The 25281-nt window shown below is 36.6% G+C and overlaps 1 protein-coding gene across 1 annotated transcript in view; it reads left to right on the top strand.

Annotated features, from left to right (window-relative positions):
* The window catches only part of MED13 (mediator complex subunit 13), a 104478-nt gene extending 79698 nt beyond the window's left edge, over positions 1-24780 (top strand). Inside the window, exons 21-30 of the mRNA XM_012772393.2 lie at positions 22-241; positions 975-1166; positions 1357-1580; positions 3394-3536; positions 4669-4827; positions 4942-5127; positions 8100-8248; positions 16766-16939; positions 20302-20402; positions 20765-24780. Of these exons, the coding sequence (XP_012627847.1) occupies positions 22-241; positions 975-1166; positions 1357-1580; positions 3394-3536; positions 4669-4827; positions 4942-5127; positions 8100-8248; positions 16766-16939; positions 20302-20402; positions 20765-20897 (1681 nt within the window). The 3' untranslated portion in view covers positions 20898-24780. The remainder of the gene's footprint in view (positions 1-21; positions 242-974; positions 1167-1356; positions 1581-3393; positions 3537-4668; positions 4828-4941; positions 5128-8099; positions 8249-16765; positions 16940-20301; positions 20403-20764) is intronic.
* Positions 24781-25281: the final 501 nt, after the last annotated feature.

Genomic DNA, 25281 nt, shown 5'->3' with positions numbered 1-25281 from the left:
TATTTCTACCTCACATTTTAGCACGATGGATCGGGATAAAGTGGGAATCCCCACAGATGGTGATTCACATGCAATCACCTATCCACCTGCAATTGTTGTTTATATAATTGATCCTTTTACCTATGAAAATAAAGATGAGAGCACTAACTCTTCTAATGTGTGGACTTTGGGGTTACTTCGATGCTTTCTAGAAATGGTCCAGACTCTTCCTCCTCATATCAAGAGTACTGTTTCTGTACAGGTAAGAGTGATAAATGTTATGAGTTAAATATATATGTAACAGTTTGATGTGTCAGAAGTTTCACATAATATTTTTCTGTGAATTGGTTTTCTAAAAGCCTGGTTATATTGATTTTACTTTAAGTGATATTATAATAGAAATATTAAAAGAGCTTATTAAAGGTAAATGTTACAGTCATAACACAGAGAAATAATGGGGAATAAAAATATTGCATTAAATACATTAAATATTTCTCTTATGTTACTTTTATAAGCCAGTTTTTATTTTTTTATTTTTTATTTTATTTTTTTTATTTTTTTATTTTTTTAAATGCTATCATTAAGGATAATATAAGCCAGTTTTTAAATTCATATGCCTAAATAGAAAAATATAGCATGGACCTAAGTAAGACAGGTTGCAAATAAAAGTAGAAAGAAATTAACCATATTAAGTTGTTGAAAGATATTTTGAATTCTTTGTTTTATAAACTATAACAGGACTATTTAATGGCAATATTAGTACAATTGCTGTTTAGAAAATTTTAAAGTTTTTTAGATGGTCATTTAGTTTTGGGAGCCATTGTTAAAATTGACTATTAAAAAGTTATATAATAGATTAAAAAAAAAAACATAGTTCTTTATATTATTTAAATTAGGTTTTATTTAAGTTTTCCAGTAAGGAGTTTTTGGACCCACGGTTGCTTTTATTCTGTGTTGGAAGGTTAACATTTGTAATATTTGCCTGTACTTCTTAGATTATTCCTTGTCAGTACTTGTTGCAACCTGTGAAGCATGAAGATAGACAAATCTATACCCAGCATTTAAAATCCCTGGCTTTTTCGGCCTTTACCCAGTGTCGGAGACCACTTCCCACATCAACCAACGTGAAAACATTGACTGGCTTTGGTCCAGGTTTAGCCATGGAAACTGCTCTTAGGAGTCCTGATGTAAGTATGTTGTTCATGACCAAAGTTATTAAATGACTATACATTTTATTATTTTATGCAAAACTAAGTGCGGTTCTTTGGTTAGCTCTCGTTTTCCATAGTTGGGTAGATAATATGCCACATTTTCTATAAAAGATTTTTTTTTTAAGATCGTACAGTACCATAGTACCTTAATTTTTCTATTTTACAGAGACCAGAGTGTATTCGACTTTATACGCCTCCTTTTATTCTGGCTCCAGTGAAGGACAAACAGACAGAGCTAGGAGAAACATTTGGAGAAGCTGGACAGAAATATAATGTTCTTTTTGTGGGCTACTGTTTGTCACATGATCAAAGGTGGATTCTTGCATCTTGTACAGATCTATATGGAGAACTTTTAGAAACTTGTATCATTAACATCGATGTTCCAAATAGGTACTTATTTTCCTTAAATGTATCGTTATATCATCTCATTTTAAAAAATTCATATATGTGTACACATATTACATTTAATTTTTAATGACTAGAAAACCATTTGGAAGGTTATATACATTAAAATATTAAGACTTAGGATTGTTGGTGTCTTCAATAGTGAATAGTTATAGTGTACAATTAAGATAATTAAAAATAATTTTGATTAATCTCTGTTATAGTGGCAAAAAACATTAAGATCCCTAAGTCCTATGTCATAAAGGTTAAAGCAGTGATTTTAGCTGAAAATTTTTGAAACATGGAACTAGAAGGCCCTTCTGCAATTAAAAAACAATCTACTAAAACATCTATAAAACATTTAAACTTTTCTCCTATACCGTGTAAGATATGGCCCCTACTTAACAGAGTGAGTTAACTTACTTTACTAAACTGTTGACTGAAATTTTTACTATTTAAATGTTAAGGTATCTTCTGAAAATGATGGTCGTGTTAGAATTCTCTTTGGCAGTATATATCATAGATAGTTATTTATGAAGGATGTAGTGGATAGGTCACAACAGGTGAGCCTAATATTGAGTTATTTAATAATCCTTACTAATAACATGTTTCCAGGCTAGTGAAAACTGCTCAGAAGAACCTGAAAAGCAAATCTGTGCAGTGATACTCAGTTTTAAGATTTGGGTTCTGTCCTTTATTTTCTTCATTATTATATAAAGGTTCTATTACTTTAAGTTTAGAAATAGGTTATATGCAGAAATATTTAATGATGATTAGGTCTTAGTGCTACTGGGGAATCTATATCGAAACATTGATTTTATATTATTGGTTATAAAGATTTATTGACTATATTATAAACCTTAGAATAGTGCTTCCTACCCTACTTCCTTGATACAGTTTTGATATTTATGCTAATTGAGTGAGCTTTTGAAAAAGTATCCTTATCTGTAAAGGATGAGAAAGAGAGTAGAAAAAGATAGTATTGTCATTTAACTATCTTGATAAAGTTAGAAGTGAGTTAATTGGTGAAGAGGTACAGTGATAAAGTCAGAGAGACCTGGGTTCAAATCCCAGCCCTGCCACTTACTGGTCATGTGATCTTGGGAAAATTACTTAGCCAACTGAGCTACAGCTTACTTATCTGTAAAATCTGGAGGATAATTTTATTTACCTCATAGGATTGTTAGGATGAAATCAGTTATTACATGTAAATTGATTGGGTACAATGCTTTAGTACATAATAATTACTCAATACATGGTAGCTACTGTTGCTCAGCCATAGAATGCTTATGTTACATACTTAATATAGGACATGTATGCAGAAAACATACAACAGTGTTGTTTGGTCTGAGAAGTGTGGCATATTGTTGAGCATTCTTCATCTTATAGTATAGAGCAGGGATTGGCCTACTACGTTGCATGGGCCAAATGTGGTCACTCCTGTTAGGTATCGTCTATATCTACTTTTGTGCTGCAGCAGCAGAGTTGAATTGTTACAACAGAATCTTGTTGGCCTATAAGGCTTAAAGTATTAACTCTTTAAAAAAAAAGTTTGCTAGTGTACAGCAGTGTTTTCTAATGAATTGAGGTGGTTTATGGACATTTTGAAAAATTTTTAAGTATATATTATAATATATATTGAGAAAAAACATAAACTTGCATATCAAACCTATGATTTTTATATATACTCTTGCTTAGGACTTGTGTGAAGGTTTGAAGCATTAAAATTAAGGGACCAGGTTTTCACATTTTCAGCTCTTTTGAAATATCATACAAATTTTAGAAATATTTGTGACGGTCTCTTTATTCCATGTAACAGGGCTCGTCGGAAAAAAGGTTCTGCTAGAAGATTTGGTCTACAGAAACTTTGGGAGTGGTGCTTAGGACTTGTACAAATGAGTTCATTACCTTGGAGAGTTGTAATTGGTCGTCTAGGAAGGATTGGTCATGGAGAATTGAAAGGTAAAATTATGCTTTTATTATTTAGCGTTTATATTTCTGTTTTATCTTAATTTATATGTTGTTCAGGCCACATCTAGGTATATATGCTGAATAAAATACAAAGGTTATCAGTAAAACTTTTATTCTGTTTTGTTTTTAAAGGGAAACCACATATATCTAGGCCATAAATGGCTTAATTCAAAATTTAAAAGGACATTTTACTATTTTTTAATTTTAATGTCAGTGTTACTACCATTGTTCTTGTTTTTGGAGACAGAGTCTCACTATGTTGCCCAGGCTAGAGTGCCGTGGTGTCAGCCTAGCTCACAGCAACCTCAAACTGCTGGGCTCAAGCAATCTTTCTGCCTCAGCCTCCCGAGTAGCTGGGACTACAGGCATGTACCACCATGCCCGGTTAAGTTTTTCTATATATTTTTGTTGGCCAATTAATTTCTTTCTATTTTTTAGTAGAGACGGTGTCTCACTCTTGCTCAGGCTGGTTTCCGAAATCCTTACCTTGAGCGATCCACCCACCTTGGCCTCCCAGAGTGCTAGGATTACAGGCATGAGCCACCTCGCCTGGCCCACTGTTCTTCTTTTGTTTTCCATTTTTTCCACTTTCAGCTTATTCAACTCATTCTCTGTTCAGCAGATACTAATTGAATGTGGTGTACACTAAAGTTAGGGGGATAAAGGATGTTGAGTAGCATCAGTAGTAAAATTTTGGCTTGATAAAGACTTCTGTTTGAGGAATATACTAATTTAAAAATCTGGCCGGGTATAGTGGCTCATGCCTGTAATCCTAGCACTCTGGGATGCTGAGGCAGGAGGATTGCTTGAGGTCAGGAGTTTGATACCAGCCTGAACAAGAGCGAGACCCCATCTCTCCTAAAAATAGAAAAACTTAGCCAGGTGTGGTGTGCATACCTGTAGTCCTAGCTACTTGGGAGGCTGAGGTGGGAAATTGCTTGAGCCCAGGAGTTTAAGGTTGCTGTGAGCATGGCTAATGCCATGGTACTCTAGCCCAGGTGACAGAGCAAGACTCTGTCTTGGGGGGGATATGTACTATATCTTTTATGTCTTAACTTTGGTTCTACAGGGTATTAACAATGCTGTTAGTTTGAAATTTTTTGTTTACTATTGATACCCACAGATTGGAGCTGTTTGCTGAGTCGTCGAAACTTGCAGTCTCTAAGTAAAAGGCTCAAAGACATGTGTAGAATGTGTGGTATATCTGCCGCAGACTCCCCAAGCATTTTGAGTGCTTGCTTGGTAGCAATGGAACCTCAAGGCTCTTTTGTTATTATGCCAGGTAGCTATCTTTAGTTTATATCAAATGTAATTCTTCATGCACTTAAGTTTTTTAGTATTATATAAATTTTATTCTTCATTTGTTAAAAGAAAATGTCTTTCATTCTCTCTTCAGATTCTGTGTCAACTGGTTCTGTATTCGGAAGAAGCACTACCCTAAACATGCAGACATCTCAGTTGAATACCCCACAGGATACATCATGTACTCATATACTTGTGTTCCCTACTTCTGCTTCTGTGCAAGTAGCTTCAGCTACTTATACCACTGAAAATTTGGATTTAGCTTTTAATCCCAACAATGGTAGGTGAATTGTTCCTAAAAGGTTTTCAAGTGTTGATCATTTTGGTAGGCTGATTAATGGCCCCCAAAACATATTCATGTCCTATGCCTGAAACCTGTGAATGTTACATTACAAAAAGTGGACTTTACAGATGTGATTAAGTTAAGGATCTTGAGATGAAGAGATTATTTTGGATTGTGCTGGTGGGCCCTAAATACAATAACGTATCCTTATAAGAGGGAGGCAGAGGGAGGTTTGACTTTACAAGGAAGAAGAGAAGGCCATGTGATGGAATCAGAGGAAAGCAAGGTCAGAAGAAGATGCTATGCTGCTGACTTTGAAGATGGAGGAGGGTGCCATGAGCCAAGGAATACTGTTCTCCATGCTGGAAAAGACAAGGAAACAGATATTCCCTTAGAGCCTTTAAGGTGTGGAGCCTTGCCAACACCTTAACTTCAGCCCAGTGAAACTGATCTCAGACTTCTGGCCTCTAGAACTGTAAGAGAATAAATGTTTGTTGTTTTAAGCTGACAGTTTATGGTAATTTGCTAGAGCAGCAACTGGAAACTAATACAGCCATTCTTCTACTTTATTGATATTAGAATTGGTTGCTGTGAATTATCCCATAAATCTTTAATTATTTTATTTTACTTTATTTTGTTTTTGTTTGAGATAGGATCTCGATCAACAGGCATGAGCCACTGTGCCAGGCCATATCTTTACTCATTTTAAAAGGTAATAGTTCCTAGCATTCTGGGAGGCTGAGTCTGGCAGATAGCTCAAAGTCAGGAGTTCAGGACCAGCCTAAGCAAGAGTGAGACCCTGTCTCTACTAAAAATAGAAAGAAATTAATTGGCCAACTAAAAATATATAGAAAAAATTAGCCGGGCATGATGGTGCATGCCTGTAGTCCCAGCTACTCGGGAGGCTGAGGCAGAAGAATTGCTTGAGCCTAGGAATTTGAGGTTGCCATGAGCTAGGCTGACGCCATGGCAGTCTAGCCTGGGCAACAGAATGAGACTGTTTCAAAAAACAAAAAAAAAGGTAATAGTTGACCATAAAACATTTGTACAGGCTTATACTTTTCTTTTGAGATACCTGTATATAAACTCATTTTAAATCTCTTTATATCTTTATTTGCAGCCAGGCTCAGTGGCTCAAGTTTGTAATCCCAGCACTTTGGGAGCCAGAAGCGGGAAGATTGCTTGAGGTATCAGGAGTTTGAGACCAGCCTGGGCAACATAACAAGACTCAGTCTTGGCCGGGCGTGGTGGCTCACGCCTGTAATCCTAGCACTCTGGGAGGCCGAGGCAGGCGGATTGCTTGAGGTCAGGAGTTCGAAACCAGCCTGAGCAAGAGCGAGACCCTGTCTCTACTATAAATAGAAAGAAATTAATTGGCCAACTTATATATATATATAGAAAAAATTAGCTGGGCATGGTGGCACATGCCTGTAGTCCCGTAGCACTCACTTTAGCCTGGGCAATAAAGCGAGACTGTCTCAAAAAGAAGAAAAAAAAAAAAAAACAAGACTCACTCTCTACAAAAAACAAGAAATTAACTGGGCGTAGTGGTGGATATCTGTAGTCCCAGCTACTTGGGAGGCTGAGGCAGAAGGATCACTTGAGCCCAGGAGTTTGAAGCTGCAGTGAGCTATAATTGCACCACTGCACTTCAGCCTGGGTGACAGAGTGAGACACTATGTCTCTAAAAGTAAAATAAATTAAATTAAAAAAAATCTTGACTTCCCCAAATAATATAATGTATATAAACTGCCAGAGTAGGAATATAACTTTTCTGGATGAACTTACAGATTTCTCTTTAGTAAAAGAAAAAATAAATGATATTCTCTTGTTACTCTGAGCTACCTTAGAAAATGTCACATCTATAAAATTACAAGTCTGGATGTTATACTCTCTTCTTTTAGTGTGTTATACAATTTGAGTATTTTATTTAATAAGTAAAGGATAGGGTATTAATTGTGAATACAATAATCCTTCCTTATCTGTGGTTTTGCTTTCTGTGGTTTTAATTACCCATGATTCAGTACAATAAGATATTATGAGAGAGAGAAAGAGACCACATCCACATAACTTTTATTACAGTACATTGTTATAATAGTTCTATTTTATTATTATTGTTTTTAATCTCTTACTCTGCCTAATTTATAAATTAAACTTTATTATAGGTATTTATAATTAGGAGAAAATACATTATTTATGGAGTTTGGTACTACCCACTATGGGGGGGATCCCCTGTAGATAAAATGGGGACTAGTGTAGTCCCATTTAAAACAGATTTTCATTTCATACATACCATATTTGCTTTGTATTAGTTTTCTCTTGCTGCTGTAACAAAGGATTACACATTTAGTGGCTTAAAACAACATACATTTTATTATCTTACAGTCTGAAAGTCATAAGTCCAAATCAGTCTCCCTGGGCTAAAGTCAAGGTTTAACAAGGTTGAGTCCTTCTGAAGGCTCTAAGGGAAAATCTGATTTTTTGCCTTTGTCAGCTTTTAGAGGCCACCTGCATTCTTTGGCTCAGGCTGCTTCCTCCATCTTGAATGCCAGCATTATAGTATCGTCACATTTCCTTCATTGACTCTAACCCTACTGCCTCCCTCTTATTAGGACCCCTGTGATTACATTGGAACCATCTGGATAAACCAGAGTAACCTCCCCATCTCAGGATCCTTAGCTTGATCATATCTGCAAAGTCCTTTATGGTAACATATTCATAGATTCCTGTGATAAGGATGTGGACATCTTTTGGGGGGGGGCCATTATTTAGACTATCACATGCTTGTTTATGCATGATTATTTATATGGCCTTTAACACAATACTGGCACATGGTAGATACTCAGTAAATGTTGATTAAATTAACCCATTTTGGTTAAAGTTTATTCATTTCTTTTAACCTTTTCTGGTAAATGACCATAGGGTATGGAAAATGGAATATTTAATTTCTTTTCTTTCTCCTGGTTTAGATGGACCAGATGGAATGGTTATCTTTGATTTGTTAGACACAGGAGATGATCTTGACCCTGATATCATTAATATCCTTCCTGCATCTCCAACTGGGTCTCCTGTACATTCTCCAGGATCTCATTACCCCCATGGAGGTGAAGCTGGCAAGGTAACCTTGTTAAGAAAGTTCACTTTATCTAAAGTCATTCATTAACTTAGTAATAGATTAATATATGAAATAGAACAATATTTTTTCCTTAGAGATTAGCAGGAGGTGAGATTAGTAGTACATTCAGGCACTTACTTATGCCTCATAGACATCAATATTTTGGAGTATATATTCTTAAGAGAGTCTCTAACTCTCTTCTTTCCCCAAATCTGTATTTTCTATTCTGCTTGGCATTAGTCTTCCTTTTGTAGTTTTTCACAATAGCTTTTACTCAGGTAAAGGATTACAGTTATCTTTGAGAATCATATAGTTCCAAGAACTGTCATTCTTATCAGGGGTGTGACAAGGAACAGAATAGAAATATTAATTTTCCCGTAAGCACATATAAAACACTGACCACCCACTTCCACTTTTTATTTTTAGTTATGAAAGCAGGCTGTCTTGTCCTTCCATTTGAAATAAAATCTAATTGGGGCTGGCATGCTGGCTCACACCTGTAATCCTAGCAGGATCACTTAAGGCCAGGAGTTCAAGACTAGTCTGAGCAAGAGCAAGACTTTGTCTCTACAAAAAATAGAAAATTAGCTGGGCATTGTGGTGCGTGCCTGTAGTCCCAGCTACTCAGAAGGCTGAGGCAGGAGAATTGCTTGAGCCCAGGAATTTGAGGTTGCAGTGAGCTATGACGATAACACTATGCTCTAGCCTGGGCAGCAGAGCAAGATCCTGTCTCAAAAAACAGACAATCAGGCCGGGCGCAGTGGCTCATGGCTGTAATTCTAGCACTCTGGGAGGCCGAGGCAGGAGGATTGCTCAAGGTCAGGAGTTCGAAACCAGCCTGAGTAAGAGTGAGACACCGTCTCTACTATAAATAGAAAGAAATTAATTGGCCAACTAAAAATATATAGGAAAAATTAGTCGGGCATGATGATACATGCCTGTAGTCCCAGCTACTTGGGAGGCTGAGGCAGAAGGATTCCTTGAGCCCAGGAGTTTGAGGTTGCTGTGAGCTAGGACGACGCCATAGTACTTTAGCTGAGGCAACAGAATAAAACTCTGTCTCAAAAAAAAAAAAAAAGCAGACAATCAAATAAAACACAACTAATTAGACTTCATTGAATAACACATTTTTATTTGAGTGAAATTATGTATAGTGATTATTTGATGAATATAATATGTATATGTTTAGAATTTACATTTTTAAAGTAGGGAAGAAAGAAAGCCACATATGGTCAGCTGATCTTTGACAAAGTGTACAAGAACATACACTGGGAAAAGGACATTTTTCAACACATGGTGCTGTGAAAATTGGATTGCCATATGCAGAAGAATGAAACTGGACCCATATCTCTCACCATGTATAAAAATCAACTCAAAATGGATTAAAGAGTTAAGACCTGAAGCTATAAATATACTAGAAGAAAAACCTAGGGAAAACTATTCTGGACATTGGTGTAGGCAACAAATTCATGACTAAGACCTCAAAAGCACAGGCAACAAAAACAAAAATATACAAATGGGACTTAATTAAACTACAAAGCTTCTGTGCAGCAAAAGAAATAATCAACAGGGTGAACAGACAACATATGGAATGGGAGAAAATATTTGCAACCACAGGGGACTAACAGCCAGAATTTCCCAGTAACTCAAAATAGCTGAACAAAAAAAGCCCCAAACAGCCCCATTAAAAAGTCCACTAAAGAGGACATTTGGAGAAGTAAAGAGGAGTTTATTATTTTGCTGGCAAATGCTCTTCTCCTGAAACCACTTGTCCTTGTTGTTCTGATGTGGCCTCAGGGACAAGTGTTGAACTTTCAGTAACAGAATTTGGTGTCCTTGGGTGGGCCAATTGGTGCCCCAATGGAATGGTACCCCACAACTGCTGGAAGAGGCAGGGAGCATCTCTGGGTCAAAGCCATAGGTTTTCGTGGATAAGAGCGCTGTCTGAGGTGCCATTTGGGGTGGCCTTTGTCCCCTTTGGATTCCCATTTGTTTGATAAGTCTTGGCATTTTTGTATTCCCTGTATTGTCTGTTATTTGTGAGTTTTGTTGCAACATAAGGAAGCTACTTACAAGTATTTGTATAAATGGGAAGTTTCAAAGGCATGCCAGGTTTTTCGGGATCGCCAATTCTTTTGCACAAGTATTTATTTACTAAAGGGCATATTAAGGAAAATTTAGAGCTCAAATGGTTGTCCTGCCACTATAGAGTTAAAATGTAGAGTCTCAAGCTCTCTGCTTAAGATAAACTCATTGCTTATGGTATCCAAAATGACCTGTGTATGTAAGATTTTTGATAAATGAGTTCCTTCTGTGCCCTCTAGAACCCCATAGCTGGCAAGGTGAGGCACTGGGAGGGGCCACAGCCTGGGAGCCGACCTGATGAGAGTGATGACCAGTGCATGCTGCCCACTATGGAGCAGCACGCAGCAAGGGCAAATAAAAAAAACCGCTTGCCACTGCCATCTTAGCACCATGGAGGGTTCTGGGGAGGCTACTGCCTGAACAAATTCTTCAGCCCCATGTCCATTAGGTTATAATGCAGGGTCAGAAATGGTATCTCTTTACCCAGCAGGGAGCTCAATTTGACCAGAGGGTACCCATAACCAGGGCAAGGCAAGTAGCATGAATCCTTCACAGCTGGTTAATATGTCCTTTAAACTAAAAACTGCTTGTGTTGTGCTATTTACACCAGCTGGGGATCCTTTGAGACAGTTGAAAGGCCATCCTAGGATGGGGTATGATCAGTGTGCTTTTGGAAAAAAGGACATTGAAAAGAACCCTGCCCAAAATTACAAAGGGCTTCAGGTAACAAGAAACCCTCAGGAAAGCAAATGGTTCCTTCAAGTCCATGACTCAGGCGATGAAGAAGGAGGTCTGGGGGGCCCCTGCCTCACTATTAGCCCCAAACCAAATATCCCCATAGAAGCCTGGGGTACAAATTGACAGTGGGGACCTGATTAGCAGACTTTTACAAATGAGAGGACCCAGGGCTCCCTGCCTCCCCACTAAAGCCCTAGATGCAAATTTATAGTGGGGATTTGATGGTGCCAAGCTGCATGGACAGAAGTGGACTCCCACTTTTCTACCGTGGCCCAGCCTCTGGTACCAGCTGTGCATGACTCTACAAATCAGGTAGTGGTGAGGCAGCTGTTGGCAGGTGGTAACTGAGACCTCCCTGCCGAAGGCCCCAGGAGCAGACCAAGGCAAACAGCAGGAACACTATGACCTGTTTGTTCCAAAAGCAACAGAAACTCATCTCTGAGGGCACTGCTAATAAGCTCCTGCTAGATGAATACCAAGGCCTAGTGAAACATGCAGGAGACTGCCATTGTGGAGCAGCTCATTTTAAAATTCAGACCTCAGCAGACCTCCTCATTGTTACAGCATTGGCAAGAAGAAAGCTACCAAAGTGATTAAGGCTATGTAGGCTGACAGGACCCCAGGACATACAGAGAGAATTTAAATTCCACATACCAATGAGTATAGATACGTGCAGGATCTATATACCACTAATGATATTGTACTCAGTTGCATTTGAGTGCAACTGAGGATTCTGGGACTGGGGCGGCCTTGCAGTGCTGCTGGACTGTGTTAGGAGCTTTAAAAGGGCTCTCCTATCCTGCTTGATGAGAGCTTAGTGGGGGATTTGTGAAACCTGCAATTGGACAGATTTACAAACAATCTAAGGGACCTTAGATTATTTATCTAAGAATGGCAGAATGTTGTCATATCTGAATCCCAGACGTTGGACTTTATATGGGGCCTTTAAAGGGACAGATGTTGAGCCCCTGATCTGGATCGTGAAATGTCAAAATGCCTTTGGAAAACTGAAACACAGTCTTATGATTGTCCCTGCTTTGGTGTTGCCTTACTCACAGAAATAATTTAAATAATACCAGAAACAAAGAATGAGCCTTGAAGTCTTAGTGTAGATACTGGTGAGACATCCCATGGACAGTGACTTACTTCTCAAAGCCACTGAACAACATTGTGAGAGGATGGCCTCTTTGCCTCTGGGCAGTACAGCTATTGTGAGAAGCTATTAAAGACCATGTTTATTCTCAACCCTGCCTCCGTTTTTGCCAGCCAAAGAAAATGAGCCTTTATAAAGGCTCATGACTGGCGGCTGGGGTCAGTGGCTCACGCCTATAATCTTCGCACTCTGGGAGGCCGAGGCAAGAGGATCACTCGAGCTCAGGAGTTTGGGACCAGCCTGAGCAAGAGCAAGACCCCGTCTCTACCATAAATAGAAAGAAATTAATTGGCCAACTAATATATATAGAAAAAATTAGCCGGGCATGGTGGCGCATGCCTGTAGTCCCAGCTACTCGGGAGGCTGAGGCAGAAGGATTGCTTGAGCCCAGGAGTTTGAGGTTGCTGTGAGCTAGGCTGACACCACGTCACTCACTCTAGCCTGGGCAACAAAGCGAGACTCTGTCTCAAAAAAAAAAAAAAAGAAAAGAAAAGAAAGAAAAAGGCTCATGACTGTTTAGAGGTTCTAGAGGCTGTTTGGATATACAGTGATCATGGCAGTGACACTGTCACTTGGGACTTCAGCTTAGAAAGTTGAGCTGATTGCCAGAGGAAATCAGGACACTGGCAGAATAGTTATGGAGGTCATTGAAGGTAATCTGTTCCTTGGGGCTTTGATACCCTGGCTAGCTTTAGACCCCCTTAAAAACTGAAGACTGGGGCTCTGATATTTGGGATGGCACAACTACGTAGAGACAGAATTCTCATAGACTCATCTCCTAACCAAAGCTTTGGTTTGGCCTCTTATGAGGCATCTGCATGAATACACACATTTGGAGTGTGATGTCTTGATGGATTTGATGAGATTTTATATGAGAGGACCCCATTTGCAACTAAATGTTTATGTTGCTTGGGGTGGTGCTGGGACAGAAAGGCGACTCTCTACACAAGAAGCCCCAACATGTGGGGGTCCACTCTTTCAGTGATTGGCAGTTTCACTCAGATGCCTACATTTGTATTGGTAGATACCTTTCAGGCTGGATAAGAGGCTTGTCCTACCCAGTGGTAAAAAAGGAGTGTCTGAGGTTACTAGAATCCTTCTGGAAGAACTCACTCTGAGATGGGCTCCTACCAGGAGCTGGCAGGGCCTTCGCCAAGTTCTTTGCATGTGTACAGGAACAGGCCTCAGAATATCATGGAATGATGGGCATCAACAGTCTAGGGAAAGAGGCCAAGCAAATGGAGAATAACATGCTAGCGATTGAGGTTGTGGACAGACAGCTGCAGAAACAGCTTGACAGCTCAAGGTATCACCGTGTTTGGCTACTCCACAACAGTGCCCATTGGGGGGGAATCTTTACTTCTCACTGTCTACACTTGGATCTACTACACAGTGTCCTATGGTCATGCATAAACTTCTTCGAGTGGACCCCCAGTGGGAACCTCATAAACTGTTTCCCCAAAATGCTGGACACAGTGGACTCTGATGCCACAGATGATCAAAATGTTCATAGGCTCCTTTCCTCCATACAGAGCGATAATGAACCCTCCTTTGGGAGGCAACCCAGCAAGTAAACAAAGCCCTATTTCTAGAATGGAAATTACATGGAACCCACCTAAAGTGGGATAAGGCATTGCCACTTGCCTTTCTCTGGATAAGGGTAGCCCTTTAGAAGCAGGCTTAAGTTAAGCCCTTAAGAAATACTTTATGAGAGACCTTTCCTAGCACCCCGAGGTAAGTATGGTAACATAATCATCAGTAAAAGATGATAGAGTAAAGCAGTATGTCAAATGAGTGGGGCAGGTGCTAACCACTATGCATGAGTTTGCCTCTTTTAGGTCCCTCAAAAATGGAAGGGACCCTATGACGTGCCTCTAACAACTCACACTTCATTGAAATTGTCAGAAGTGAAACCTTGGGTTCATCATACCTAAGTAAAGAGGTATAGCCTCCAGTGGAGAGTCCAGCCTTGGGTGATCTAAAGTATCTGCTTAAGAAAAATAAAAATGAAAATGTTGATATTTTTACTAATAGTTTTCGATTCTGTCTATAGGATAGAGAGACAACTCCATAGTGAGGACTTCCCTGGGCTATCACCTCTTCTGTTGATCTGTCTTGCTACTGGGTGTGTTATCCTAAACCTCGTTTGGTTAAAGTATTTCTGTACATGATTTCTGAATCTGAATCTGCAGAAGCCCATCTCTTGGATGACTTACAGGGTACAACTATTAATAATAGCTCTGCACTTAGAGTCCCATGTTTCTTTTCTAACCCAGCCCTGTATTGGGCATCGTGTGCAAGGCAACAGTTCATTTTGCCTTCTCAGTCCTCACAGTTGTACTTATTGCTTATGCCCCTTTTCACCTGATAATCTGTACCTTCCATCTAAAACATTGCCCTAGTTTAGTAGGAAGTATCTTGATGACTACGTTGCCCCTCCTCCCATAGATAAGGAAGACTAAAATTGGCAGTGGGGAATATGTAACAGAGAGAATGGCCTGAAAGGGGTAAAAATGTTTTCTGTCTCTTCAAAACCCCCTCACCTTTTTTGAGAACTAAAACCTACATCCCTGCCTCAGGTCAGTGGTTGGGAGGAACAAGAGAGTGTCCTTTGTTCTTTGTCCCACAGGAGATAGTTCAAGGAAATTGTCTAGGTGGTGGAGGTCATGAGATTGTCTTAGCCAAAAATGGGATTATGAGATTAATCAGAGCCTTTTAAAAACTCTGTACTTCTGCTCAGAAGCAAGGCATTGGTACTTTGAAATGGGAGTCTGCCAACATCCTTATTTGCCAGCAAATTAATAAACTCCTCTTTCCTTGTCAAAAAAAAATAAAGTAGGCTAAGGGCATGACTAGACAGTTTTCAAAAGAAGACAAATGAGCAAGAAGCATGTGAAAAAATGTTCGACATCACTAATCATCAGAGAAATGCAAATTGAAACCATAATGAGATGTCATCCTTACACCAATCAGAATGGCTATGAAAAAAAAAATAACAGATGTTGGTGAGGATGCAGAGAAGAGGGAACTTTTATACCCTGGTGGGAATGTAAATTAGTGCAACCTCTATTGAAAACAGTATGGAGATTTCTCAAAGAACTAAAAATAGAACTATCATACAATCCAGCAGTCCAGTACTGGGTATCTACCCAAAGGAAAAGAAATTTATATATAAAAAAGATACCTGCACTCATGCTTATTGCAGCATTATTCACAGTAGCAAAGATAGGGAATAGATAGAACCTAAGTGTCTATCAAAGGAGGACTAAAGAAAATGTGGTATATATACACAATGGAATACTATTCAGCCATAAAAAGACTGAAATCATGTCTTGTACAGCAACACTGGAAGTAGAGGCCATTATCTTAAGTGAAACAACTCAGACACAAATACTGCATGTTCTCGCTTATAAGGGAGAGCTAAATAATATGTACACTTGGAAGCAGAGTTTAGAATGATTGACAGTGGTGACTCGGAGGGGTGGGGTGGGGTTGAATGGTGGGAGGTTGCTTGGTAGCTATGATGTGTGTTGCTCCAGTGATAGATGTGCTGAAGGCCCTGACCTTACCACACTGTAATATATCAAGATAGCAAAATTCTACTTGTGCTCCATGAATAAATACAAATACAAAATAAATGAAAAAGATCTAGTAGGAAAGAATCTTTGTCCAGTCTTACCTTGCATCCATTCCTTTCCCTTTTAACTGCAAACAAATGAGATTATTGAAATAAATATATATATGTGTGTATATATATTTGGAAAAGCACCAATAATCCCACCTCCCTAATAAAACCGTTATTGCTTTTAGCAAATTACCTTCCTTCCACATGTTTATATTGCAGCTTACAATAAGTATAATTAGATTTTAATATTATACTTTTGCTATACCTTAATCTGTTATATCATTTCCAAAATATTAAACATTTAAATATTTTTTTGTTTACAGGTAATGATGTAATAAATATTTTATCTATTTCCTTAAAATAAATACATTAGAGAAATACATTAACTAATCCAAAGGAAGTGAATATCACTTAGTAATTGTTCCTTTTTGTCACTATAATGTTTTCCAAACACTATTAACTTCATGTTATAGATAGTGCTAGATGAACAGAGCTAAATTGAATCCACCTTTTAGATTGCAGTATGATTTTTAGGAATTAATTGAGGGAATATTAAAAAAGTTAGAAATTTCATTGAACATACTGTATTTTTCACTCACCTGCAAAGGTTTACACACACACACACACACACACACACACACACACACACACACCCCCTTTGGGCTTGGCAAAATACAAACGTGTTAAGCAGCTGGCATATTCATTTCCTCATGCAACTCTTAAAACTCATTCTTTTAATGCTATTACTAATTATAATACTCTTATGTACATAGCAACTGATTTTTTTCAATATCTGTCAGTATTTTGTTAAATTGCTATCATAAAGTAATGAGACTGTTTGCTATAACCATTCTGTATTTATATCAGGTGCATAGCCATACCAAATGAACTAATATACTTTTAATTTTGTCTTTTTAAGGGTCAGGGTACTGATCGACTACTTTCAACAGAATCTCATGATGAAGTAACTAATATTCTTCAGCAACCATTGGCCCTTGGTTACTTTGTATCAACTGCCAAAGCGGGTCCATTACCTGACTGGTTCTGGTCAGCATGTCCTCAAGCACAATTTCAGTGTCCCCTTTTTCTTAAGGTATTGCTACTTCTATGCTAGTTCCTAAATAAGCTTAATTGAGGACTTAAGCCTTGAGAAGTATATGTGGCTTTTTGAAGTCTTATGGCTTGTCTAAGTTTGGTGTTCTTAAATGTGTTACCACTTGTGACTCTAGACAACATCACAAAGAGAGTATCTAATTATAAAACAACTAATTTTTAAATTAAGATAGCACTTAATTATTCTTAACTCAAACTGCTGGGGCCCCTGCTCTTAGTATTGGTTGAGTGTTCTTATCTGAAATGCTTGTACCAGAAGTGTTTTAGATTTTGGATTTTTTTTAATTCAGGATGCTCAATCTGTATTTTCAACTGCACATATGAAAGTTTAGAGCTGAGGGAAACCTACCTTATATATTACTTCTAGTCTAATCTTCTCATTTTTTAGGTGAGCATATTTAAGTTCAGAAAAACATCTGTCTAAAGTTATAAATTGGTAGTAGACTCAAGACTAAAACCTGTATCTTTTAATGATTATTATGTTATTTTTTTGAGTTACATCATATTGCACTGCTATTGCCGTTATGCTGAATTATTTTGCGGGTTAAAAGTTTGGATTTAAAAAAAAAGTTCTGTTTTTTTTTGAGACAGGGTTTTGCTCTGTTGCCCAGGGTGAAATACAGTGGTGCAGTCACAGTAGGTCGCTGTAACCTCAAACTCCTGGGCTCAAGCGATCTTCCCACCTTAGCCTCCCAAGTAGATGAGACAACAGGCGTGCACCACCACGCCTGGCTAAGTTTCTTATTTTTTGTAGCATGGGGGGGGTCTCGCTCTGTTACCCAGGCTGCTCTTGAACTCCTGGCCTCAAGGAAAGATTGATAATTATAGTAATAATACTTGTTTTTAGTTTCATTTACTATCTACTTAAAAAACAGCTTTCTAGCTTTGTATAAATTGCTGTGTTAAAGTTATTGAGTAGTTTTTTAAGTACAGTAATGAGATTCTCAGAGCTGTAGTGATTTATTAAAAGAAATTCATTAGTAAGTGATATAACTGAAGTCAAGATAAAAAAGTGGTAAAATAAAATGAGATGTGAAAGCTCTATACAGAGTTTATTGCTGCGGTGCTATTACTGTTCCAAAATAACAAATTCAGATCTGACTCACTTATTCTTATGCAAATGTACCAGAAGTAGAGTTTTTATTCCATAAGTCATGCTAATTTAAATATTTGCTAACCAGTTTTTATTTGTTAGGGTAAAAGTTGGATAGTATGCTTTAGTTTCTTGGGATTATATTTTAATGGGTACAAGACAAATAGGTTTCTTTCTTTTAAGCCTGTTGCTATTAAATCTTGATATCCTTGGACCACATCCCATTGAGTTAATGACATTTGAAGTTAAACAATGGACTTCTGTAGCACATTCATAAAGAATACAACAGTTGGTGATCTGAATTGACTATTAATGAGATAATATATTTAAAAGAGTGTCAGGCAAGGTAATAATTAGTTCTGTCATATAACTTTTCTTCCCCTTCCAGTATATGTGCAGTGGCCTATACAGATCTCATTACAAGAACATATTTTCAAGGGATTTTCTGCAGAATAGTAGTCCTTGGAACTTCCAACAAAACAAAGGGTTCTTTGGTCCCTTGGGAAGTGCAGCACATACTGTATGTCCCCTTTTGTAGTCACAATACATCTATGTACACTAAAGGCTCTGAAAAACAGCAGTAAATAACATTGTTTAACTAGCATATCTTAAACTTATTTTAATACACAATAAAAGGATTGTGTAACACCTGTTAATAGTTTATTACCTTAGTATTTCAGGGCACATTTTTTAAGGAAACACTACTTCACAAAAAGTCCAAGGGACTATCCAGATTCTTTTCTACTCAATATTTATTTGCAGAGAGGATAGTGTAAAGTGGGCATTCACCCTCAGATACAATGTAACAAGATTAGGACTTCTGGTTCTGAATTACCAGGTAAGGCATAACTTACCATAATTCTATTCACCTTTTTTTTTCGTATGTCCCATTTTATTTCCATACTATAGGCAATAAACCACTTGTGTGTTTCTCTTTGCTTGGAGAAATAGTGGATTGTAACCTAGATGGTTAAAAATCTTTTTTATCATACCAAAATAGAGAACTGGTACTAATTATATTGTATTTAAATTTGTAGTGATCTGCAATGTGAGGCTTTTATTTATAACTCATAAATTAAGCATATACAGATACCTCAAATATACATATCTTTGGTTATATTCCTGAATGTATGACCCAAGATTCTGTACATATATTATCATTGTAATAGAACACCTAAATATAAAATAGCACGTTTTACAGTGTATAGAATGAAATGTACTTAGAGTTTTTGTAGTGAACACCACCTTTGTCTTGTCACAGCTTTCAATACTATTATACATGTTGACTTATAAACAAAATGGTTCATTTTATTTATTTAATTGACATGTAGAGTAGCACATTCCTTTCTCTCACTATTCATTGCCATCCCTAAATAGGTGTGCCAGTTGTTACCAAGCTTCTATTATGAAATTGAATGGGCAAAAAGAAAGCCTCTGTGTACTGTATTATTTAGAGTGTTCACAATTCAGTCAAATGTAGCTTTGTTTAAGAGTAATAGTATTGTAAGTAAGATGTTTACTTATGCTTACTCCTGTTACTTTTTCAGTGCTAGACTTAGGTATGTCTGCATAGTTTTAAGTTTTGTGTAAGCTAGGAACATACTGTACTCAAGTTTTTCAGTTTATCTTGTTTTAAAAGGATTCTTTTTTTTTTTTTTTTTTTTTTTTTTTTTTTTTTTTTTTGAGACAGAGTCTCGCTTTGTTGCCCGGGCTAGAGTGAGTGCCGTCAGCCTAGCTCACAGCAACCTCAAACTCCTGGGCTGCAGTGATCCTTCTGCCTCAGCCTCCCGAGTAGCTGGGACTACAGGCATGCGCCACTATGCCCGGCTAATTTTTTATATATATATATCAGTTGGCCAATTAATTTCTTTCTATTTATAGTAGAGACGGGGTCTCGCTCTTGCTCAGGCTGGTTTTGAACTCCTGACCTTGAGCAATCCACCCGCCTCGGCCTCCCAAGAGCTAGGATTACAGGCGTGAGCCACAGCGCCCGGCCTAAAAGGATTCTTTGGTCACAAAAACAGTAAAGCTATAGAAAAGGAAATAGGAAGATTCAATAAGTTTTGCCCTTAAAAATTACTTCTGTAATGAATGAGTTAAGCAAAGAGAAAAGGCATTTTTATAGTGGCTTTCATTCATAAATAGGACTAAAATTTGTTTCATCGATGAAAATACATTGGGAGAATAAGGGAAAACTAAACAACAGACTTTTTTTCTTTTGGCTGACTGATTACCTGTTACCTTTTTAGGCCTCTTTGCACCTCCACGTGCCTTCAGTGCAATCTGACGAGCTGCTTCACAGTAAACACTCCCACCCACTTGACTCAAATCAGACTTCAGATGTCCTCAGGTATAGTTCTTTTACCATTAAGGGTTTGCCACTGCAACTTTAAAAGAATGTAATGTTGATCCTTGTATATTTTTCTCATATTTGGCAAGAGTTTACAGTTGTGTACCATCAGATCTCTATAAGTTATATCATTCAGAATAAGTGCTTTTCTAACATAAGTAATCTACCTTTGAGAATAATTTTTATGAAAATTAGTTCTCTTTCTCCCTATTAGTTCTCTTTCTCCCCTATGGACTCTCTATTCCATACCTTCCACTCTTTTTTTAAGGCAATTTTGAATCTTAGATGCCATAATTGAAAACTATTTCTGTAATCTACATTGGAAATAAATGCATGACTTACATAATTTATTTGCTTTTCAGGTTTGTTTTGGAACAGTACAATGCACTCTCCTGGCTAACCTGTGACCCTGGAATCCAGGACAGACGCTCATGTCTCCCAATTCATTTTGTGGTGCTGAATCAGTTATATAACTTTATCATGAATATGCTGTGATCTTCATGTGACAGAACTGTGCAAGAAGAGGACATGAAAAAAAGGATATTTCGCTGCAGGATTAAGTTACAATTATCTTCTCAGTGAAAGTCATTTGTGATGGGGTCTAATTCTTATTACTTCAACAAATATTGTTTTGACTTGTGGGGAGGGGCTATAACCCTGCTATTTTTCATTGACTATACTGAACTCTTTAGGATGATGACTGATCATACAAAACGTATTATAACATTTTCGTAGCAAAAATTAACCTTTTTTTTCCAGTCACAGTATTTGTGAAAAGTAATGAGCCATAGTACCCAGTCATATTAAATGAATATTAAAAGCATGGAGAGGAAACATGAGGAACAATGAATTTCAACATATGGCTTCAGAACATCAAGATGTTCTTGTATCGGATTATAGTATCTAGTATTCAAAATTGCCTGCATCTCTTATTTATTGTAAGTTTTTAAATGTATAAATTGTCTTATATTTCTTAACCTCTTTTATAAAAATTTTCCTAGAAGGTTTATACTGCCTTCTTGCTTTAAAGCAATTGGTCTAAAATATATGTAATCGTCTTAATTAAAAAGTTGCAGTAGGGTTGCTTTTAGAGTATTATTTTTTTGTAAGGGGTGGGTGGGACAGTAAATTTGTATTGTCTCGATGTACAGTTTAATGGGGATAGAGGGGGAATAATGTCCATACCATTGTGTGTGGAGGATTTACAGCTAAGCTGTAGTTGCAGAGTACATGTACAGTAATGAAGTTCACTGTGTTTATAAATTGAAAAGGTACCAGGTCTTACAGCATTTTATATATCACACCTTTACAGAATAACATGATGGCAATATACAAGTGATATTGTTAGGTGGTTTAACTTAGAATAAAATGAGAATTCTTCAGTTATATTTTGTACTATGGTTTAGGGCTATGACTAATATTTCAGGCCATTTCCAGTGAGAGAAACTTAGTTTTACAAGAAAGACATTTGCTACTGAATGCTTAAACTAATTTTGGTGTTTAATGTTACATGCTTAAATTTTTTTCAGTTTTAGCAGTGGCACATTTAGGCATGGGAATATTATTAATTATGAAATTTATCTTCAGGATCTCCTATAAGGTTGAAATTTAGCCCAGCTCTAGGCATTTTACAAATTATTTTGAGAACAATCACTCTTGATTGTTTGACCTTTTTTTTTTTTTTAAATTAAAGATTGGGAATGTGTGTGAGAGAATGCATATGTATGGGTGTGTGTGTGCAATCAAACTGTGGTGTAAATAGATTCTCAGTGAATTCTGGTATTCAGACTCTATTCCACTAGTGAAAGAACCATTTTTTAAACTTAACCTGTTTCCCTTTGCCTTTTTTATTTATTTAATTTTCTTGGTTTGGAGATGGCAGTCCCAAACAGCAGAGTCTGTACTTTTCTATTACACAGCTCAGATTAAGGTAGGGCATATGCCAAGGAGGTTCTCACCTCCCTAAAGAAGGGACTTGAATTTTAGGGACTTTAATTCACCCCTTCCTTCAATACAACTTACCCCCTTCTTGTTTGCACATGCCAAGATAACTGCGTTTATGCAGTCTTTACCCCCTTGAAAAATCCTTTCTTACAGTGCTGCTCACAAGAGAGCCCAAGTTAGCTTCCTACTTGCATTGCTGACTTGAATTCACAGTCGCCAAGTCTACCTATATTTCTTGGAAGCAGTCTTGCAAAACTCCTATTTGTATGTTCACTAATTATCTACAAGGACAAGATCAATTGTATTTACAAAACTCTAATTTGGTTTTTTTTTCATTTTGTTTTTTTTTTTTTTACTGAAACTTGTTTTGTAAATACTATATTCTTAGGTTAAATATCACTTTCTTATGAATATAACTTCTTCAAATTGTGTATATAAAAACATTAGCAAGTCTTGTTTTTTTCTATCCAGAAAACACAATTGGTGACAAAAGTTTTCAATCATTTCTTCAAAATTGTAATGCAATCCCAATGGTTAGCATATTTTGATATTAAATTTAAAGATCACATCTCTGCATTTGTTTTTAAATTATACTAACACACCACAGATTATGTTGGTATGTTTTGTCCTGTACTTTCTTAAAAAGAAAACTTATTTGAGATTTGAGGAAAAAGATTCTTATTTGGAATTTCTATAAAAAGAGTATCCTTTTTTATATACTTAGCTCAATAGTGACTTAAAAAAAATGAAAGCTATATTCTCAGTTATTTAAAATCACTAATCTATGGTAACCACACCTCAGTTTGAAAATAGATTTTTAAAAAATCATTCCCTGATAGTTTCTTTTATATGGAGCCATAAGGAGGGAACCCAGTATATAATTCCTTTTTACCTGGGAATCAGGGAATAGTTCCCAAATACACAGGATTTACTGATAAGAGTTTTTTTCTTCCCTTCATATATCAGTTCAACACTCAAATAGAAAGTTATTAAATAGCCATTAGAAAAGGTCATTAGACTTATTTCAGAAAAGAAATAAAGCGTTTTGTGCAGGATGATGGATCTGACTAGTTACTAATATACTGTCACAGACAAGTATAGGTAGTTTTGTTTTATTTAAATAGTTAAGCAAAATATTATACTTTATAGCAGTGGATTACCAACACCTTGACTTCTTTGTTACAGTGCTAATATCTGTTTTTTTGTGCAGTTATCCATTATAAAACAGGGTGGAAGTTCAGTATTTTGGCATTTAAGAAAATTAATTATATAATGTCTGCTTCCAGCCAGTGAGAAACATCTAGCCATACCTTTCTTATGCAAGCCATTCAGTTATCAGGACTGTGAATTAACACTGTATGAATAAATTTCTGTACACCTTATTGTTTGGCCAGAAGGCCACCAAGTGTACTTATATGTAATCCTTAAATTTTAAAGTAGCTGTAATTTTTAAATATTTCTAAACTTTTCTTAAACCACTAAAATTAAGCTCTTACTACTTAGTCAACTATCCTCAGCTGTATTCTTACTCAGTCGTCAGTATGGCACAGATTACTGTATTAAAATATTTTCCTTTCATCTTCATATTTACCTTCTGAGGTAATTTTTTAACTTAATGTGTTACTACAAAGATTTGCAGATCTTTAATCAAGCACTATGTTAATACTGTAATATCAAAATACTATGTCGCATTATTTAAAATGTTCAAATTGAATAGATTAAAAGGAAGTTTTTAAATGCTATTGCATCATATAATTTGCTACTCATCCACTATGGCATTGCATATCAATCTATTAATACATTAATGTTGCATGAGTGATATTTTGATCTGGGTTTCCTCTTAAGATTTTAGTTTGTTTAAATTAAGGAAAGATGTTTTTAACATACATTTTTATTTTGTCCCACCTCCCCAAAAATCAGCTGGAAATCTTAACCTTTTGGTTTTTCTTGGTGTTTTAATGGGCCCAGAACTGTGGTTTAAATTTTTTTATATGTATTTTCTTTTTGTGGAGTATAAATTTAAAAACTGGATTTGGGACCTAAAATACTCCTCAGGTTGATGTATTCATGAAGTTTTAAAATAGCTTTAGTTTTCAAAGTAAACTGGATTTGTGGACCTTAAAGTTACTGAGTTTAAACTGCAAATTGTAACGTCATTACTGGACATGTCAGCATCAACCTTCTCAAAATTGCTTGGTCACTTTACGAAGGGGCGTTTTAAAGTTGTTGTTTAGCAGTGACATTTAATATGGTCCAATTACTTTTCTTTTTAACGTGACAAAAAAGAATAAGGAACAAACACTATTGCTGCCGAATGCCATAACACTGAGTTGTACAAATTGTGATTGAGGAAATGAAAAGGTTTATACTTTTTAAAAAAACAAAAAACAAAAAACAAAACTTCAAATGGAATAAATTATTCATGAAGCCTTCATTGTGGTGTCTCATTTTCTGTTGAAAATATTTTCATCTTAAATATGTGTGAAAAATAGTAGCAATATTATTTTTGTGTCATTTATTATGGAAAGGGGCAACCTAGAAACTGATTAATGGTCATTTAATTTCTGTGAAGTATTTTATTTTCAAAAAATTTTAATCGTGTATCAGTGTACAGTATATACAGTACAGGATAATTGTATATTTACATACATACCAATTCCTTGTAGGCTGATCATTTTGTTATTTATTATCTAGTCCAAGCAAGCTACTTTTAAATATTTAAAGCTGAGCTATATCCTGTTTCTATTTGATCATGTAAATGTGTTTGAAGTATAAAAAAAAGTTCAGAAATGAATAATCCATCAAAAATAGCTCTGGCCATATTCTGTAAGCAGCCATTTAAAATATTTTTGTCCAGACTTAAGCTGAGTAAGGACATACCTCAAAATTGTGATCATTTTGAAATAGTTTCTGTCAGCAAAATTTTAAAAAATGA

The sequence above is a fragment of the Microcebus murinus genome, chromosome 18 (genome assembly GCF_040939455.1).
Source record: "Microcebus murinus isolate Inina chromosome 18, M.murinus_Inina_mat1.0, whole genome shotgun sequence".
Classification (NCBI taxonomy): Eukaryota; Metazoa; Chordata; class Mammalia; order Primates; family Cheirogaleidae; genus Microcebus; species Microcebus murinus.
Note: the sequence above shows the minus strand (reverse complement) of the source record. Positions and strands in the feature narration are given on the sequence as shown.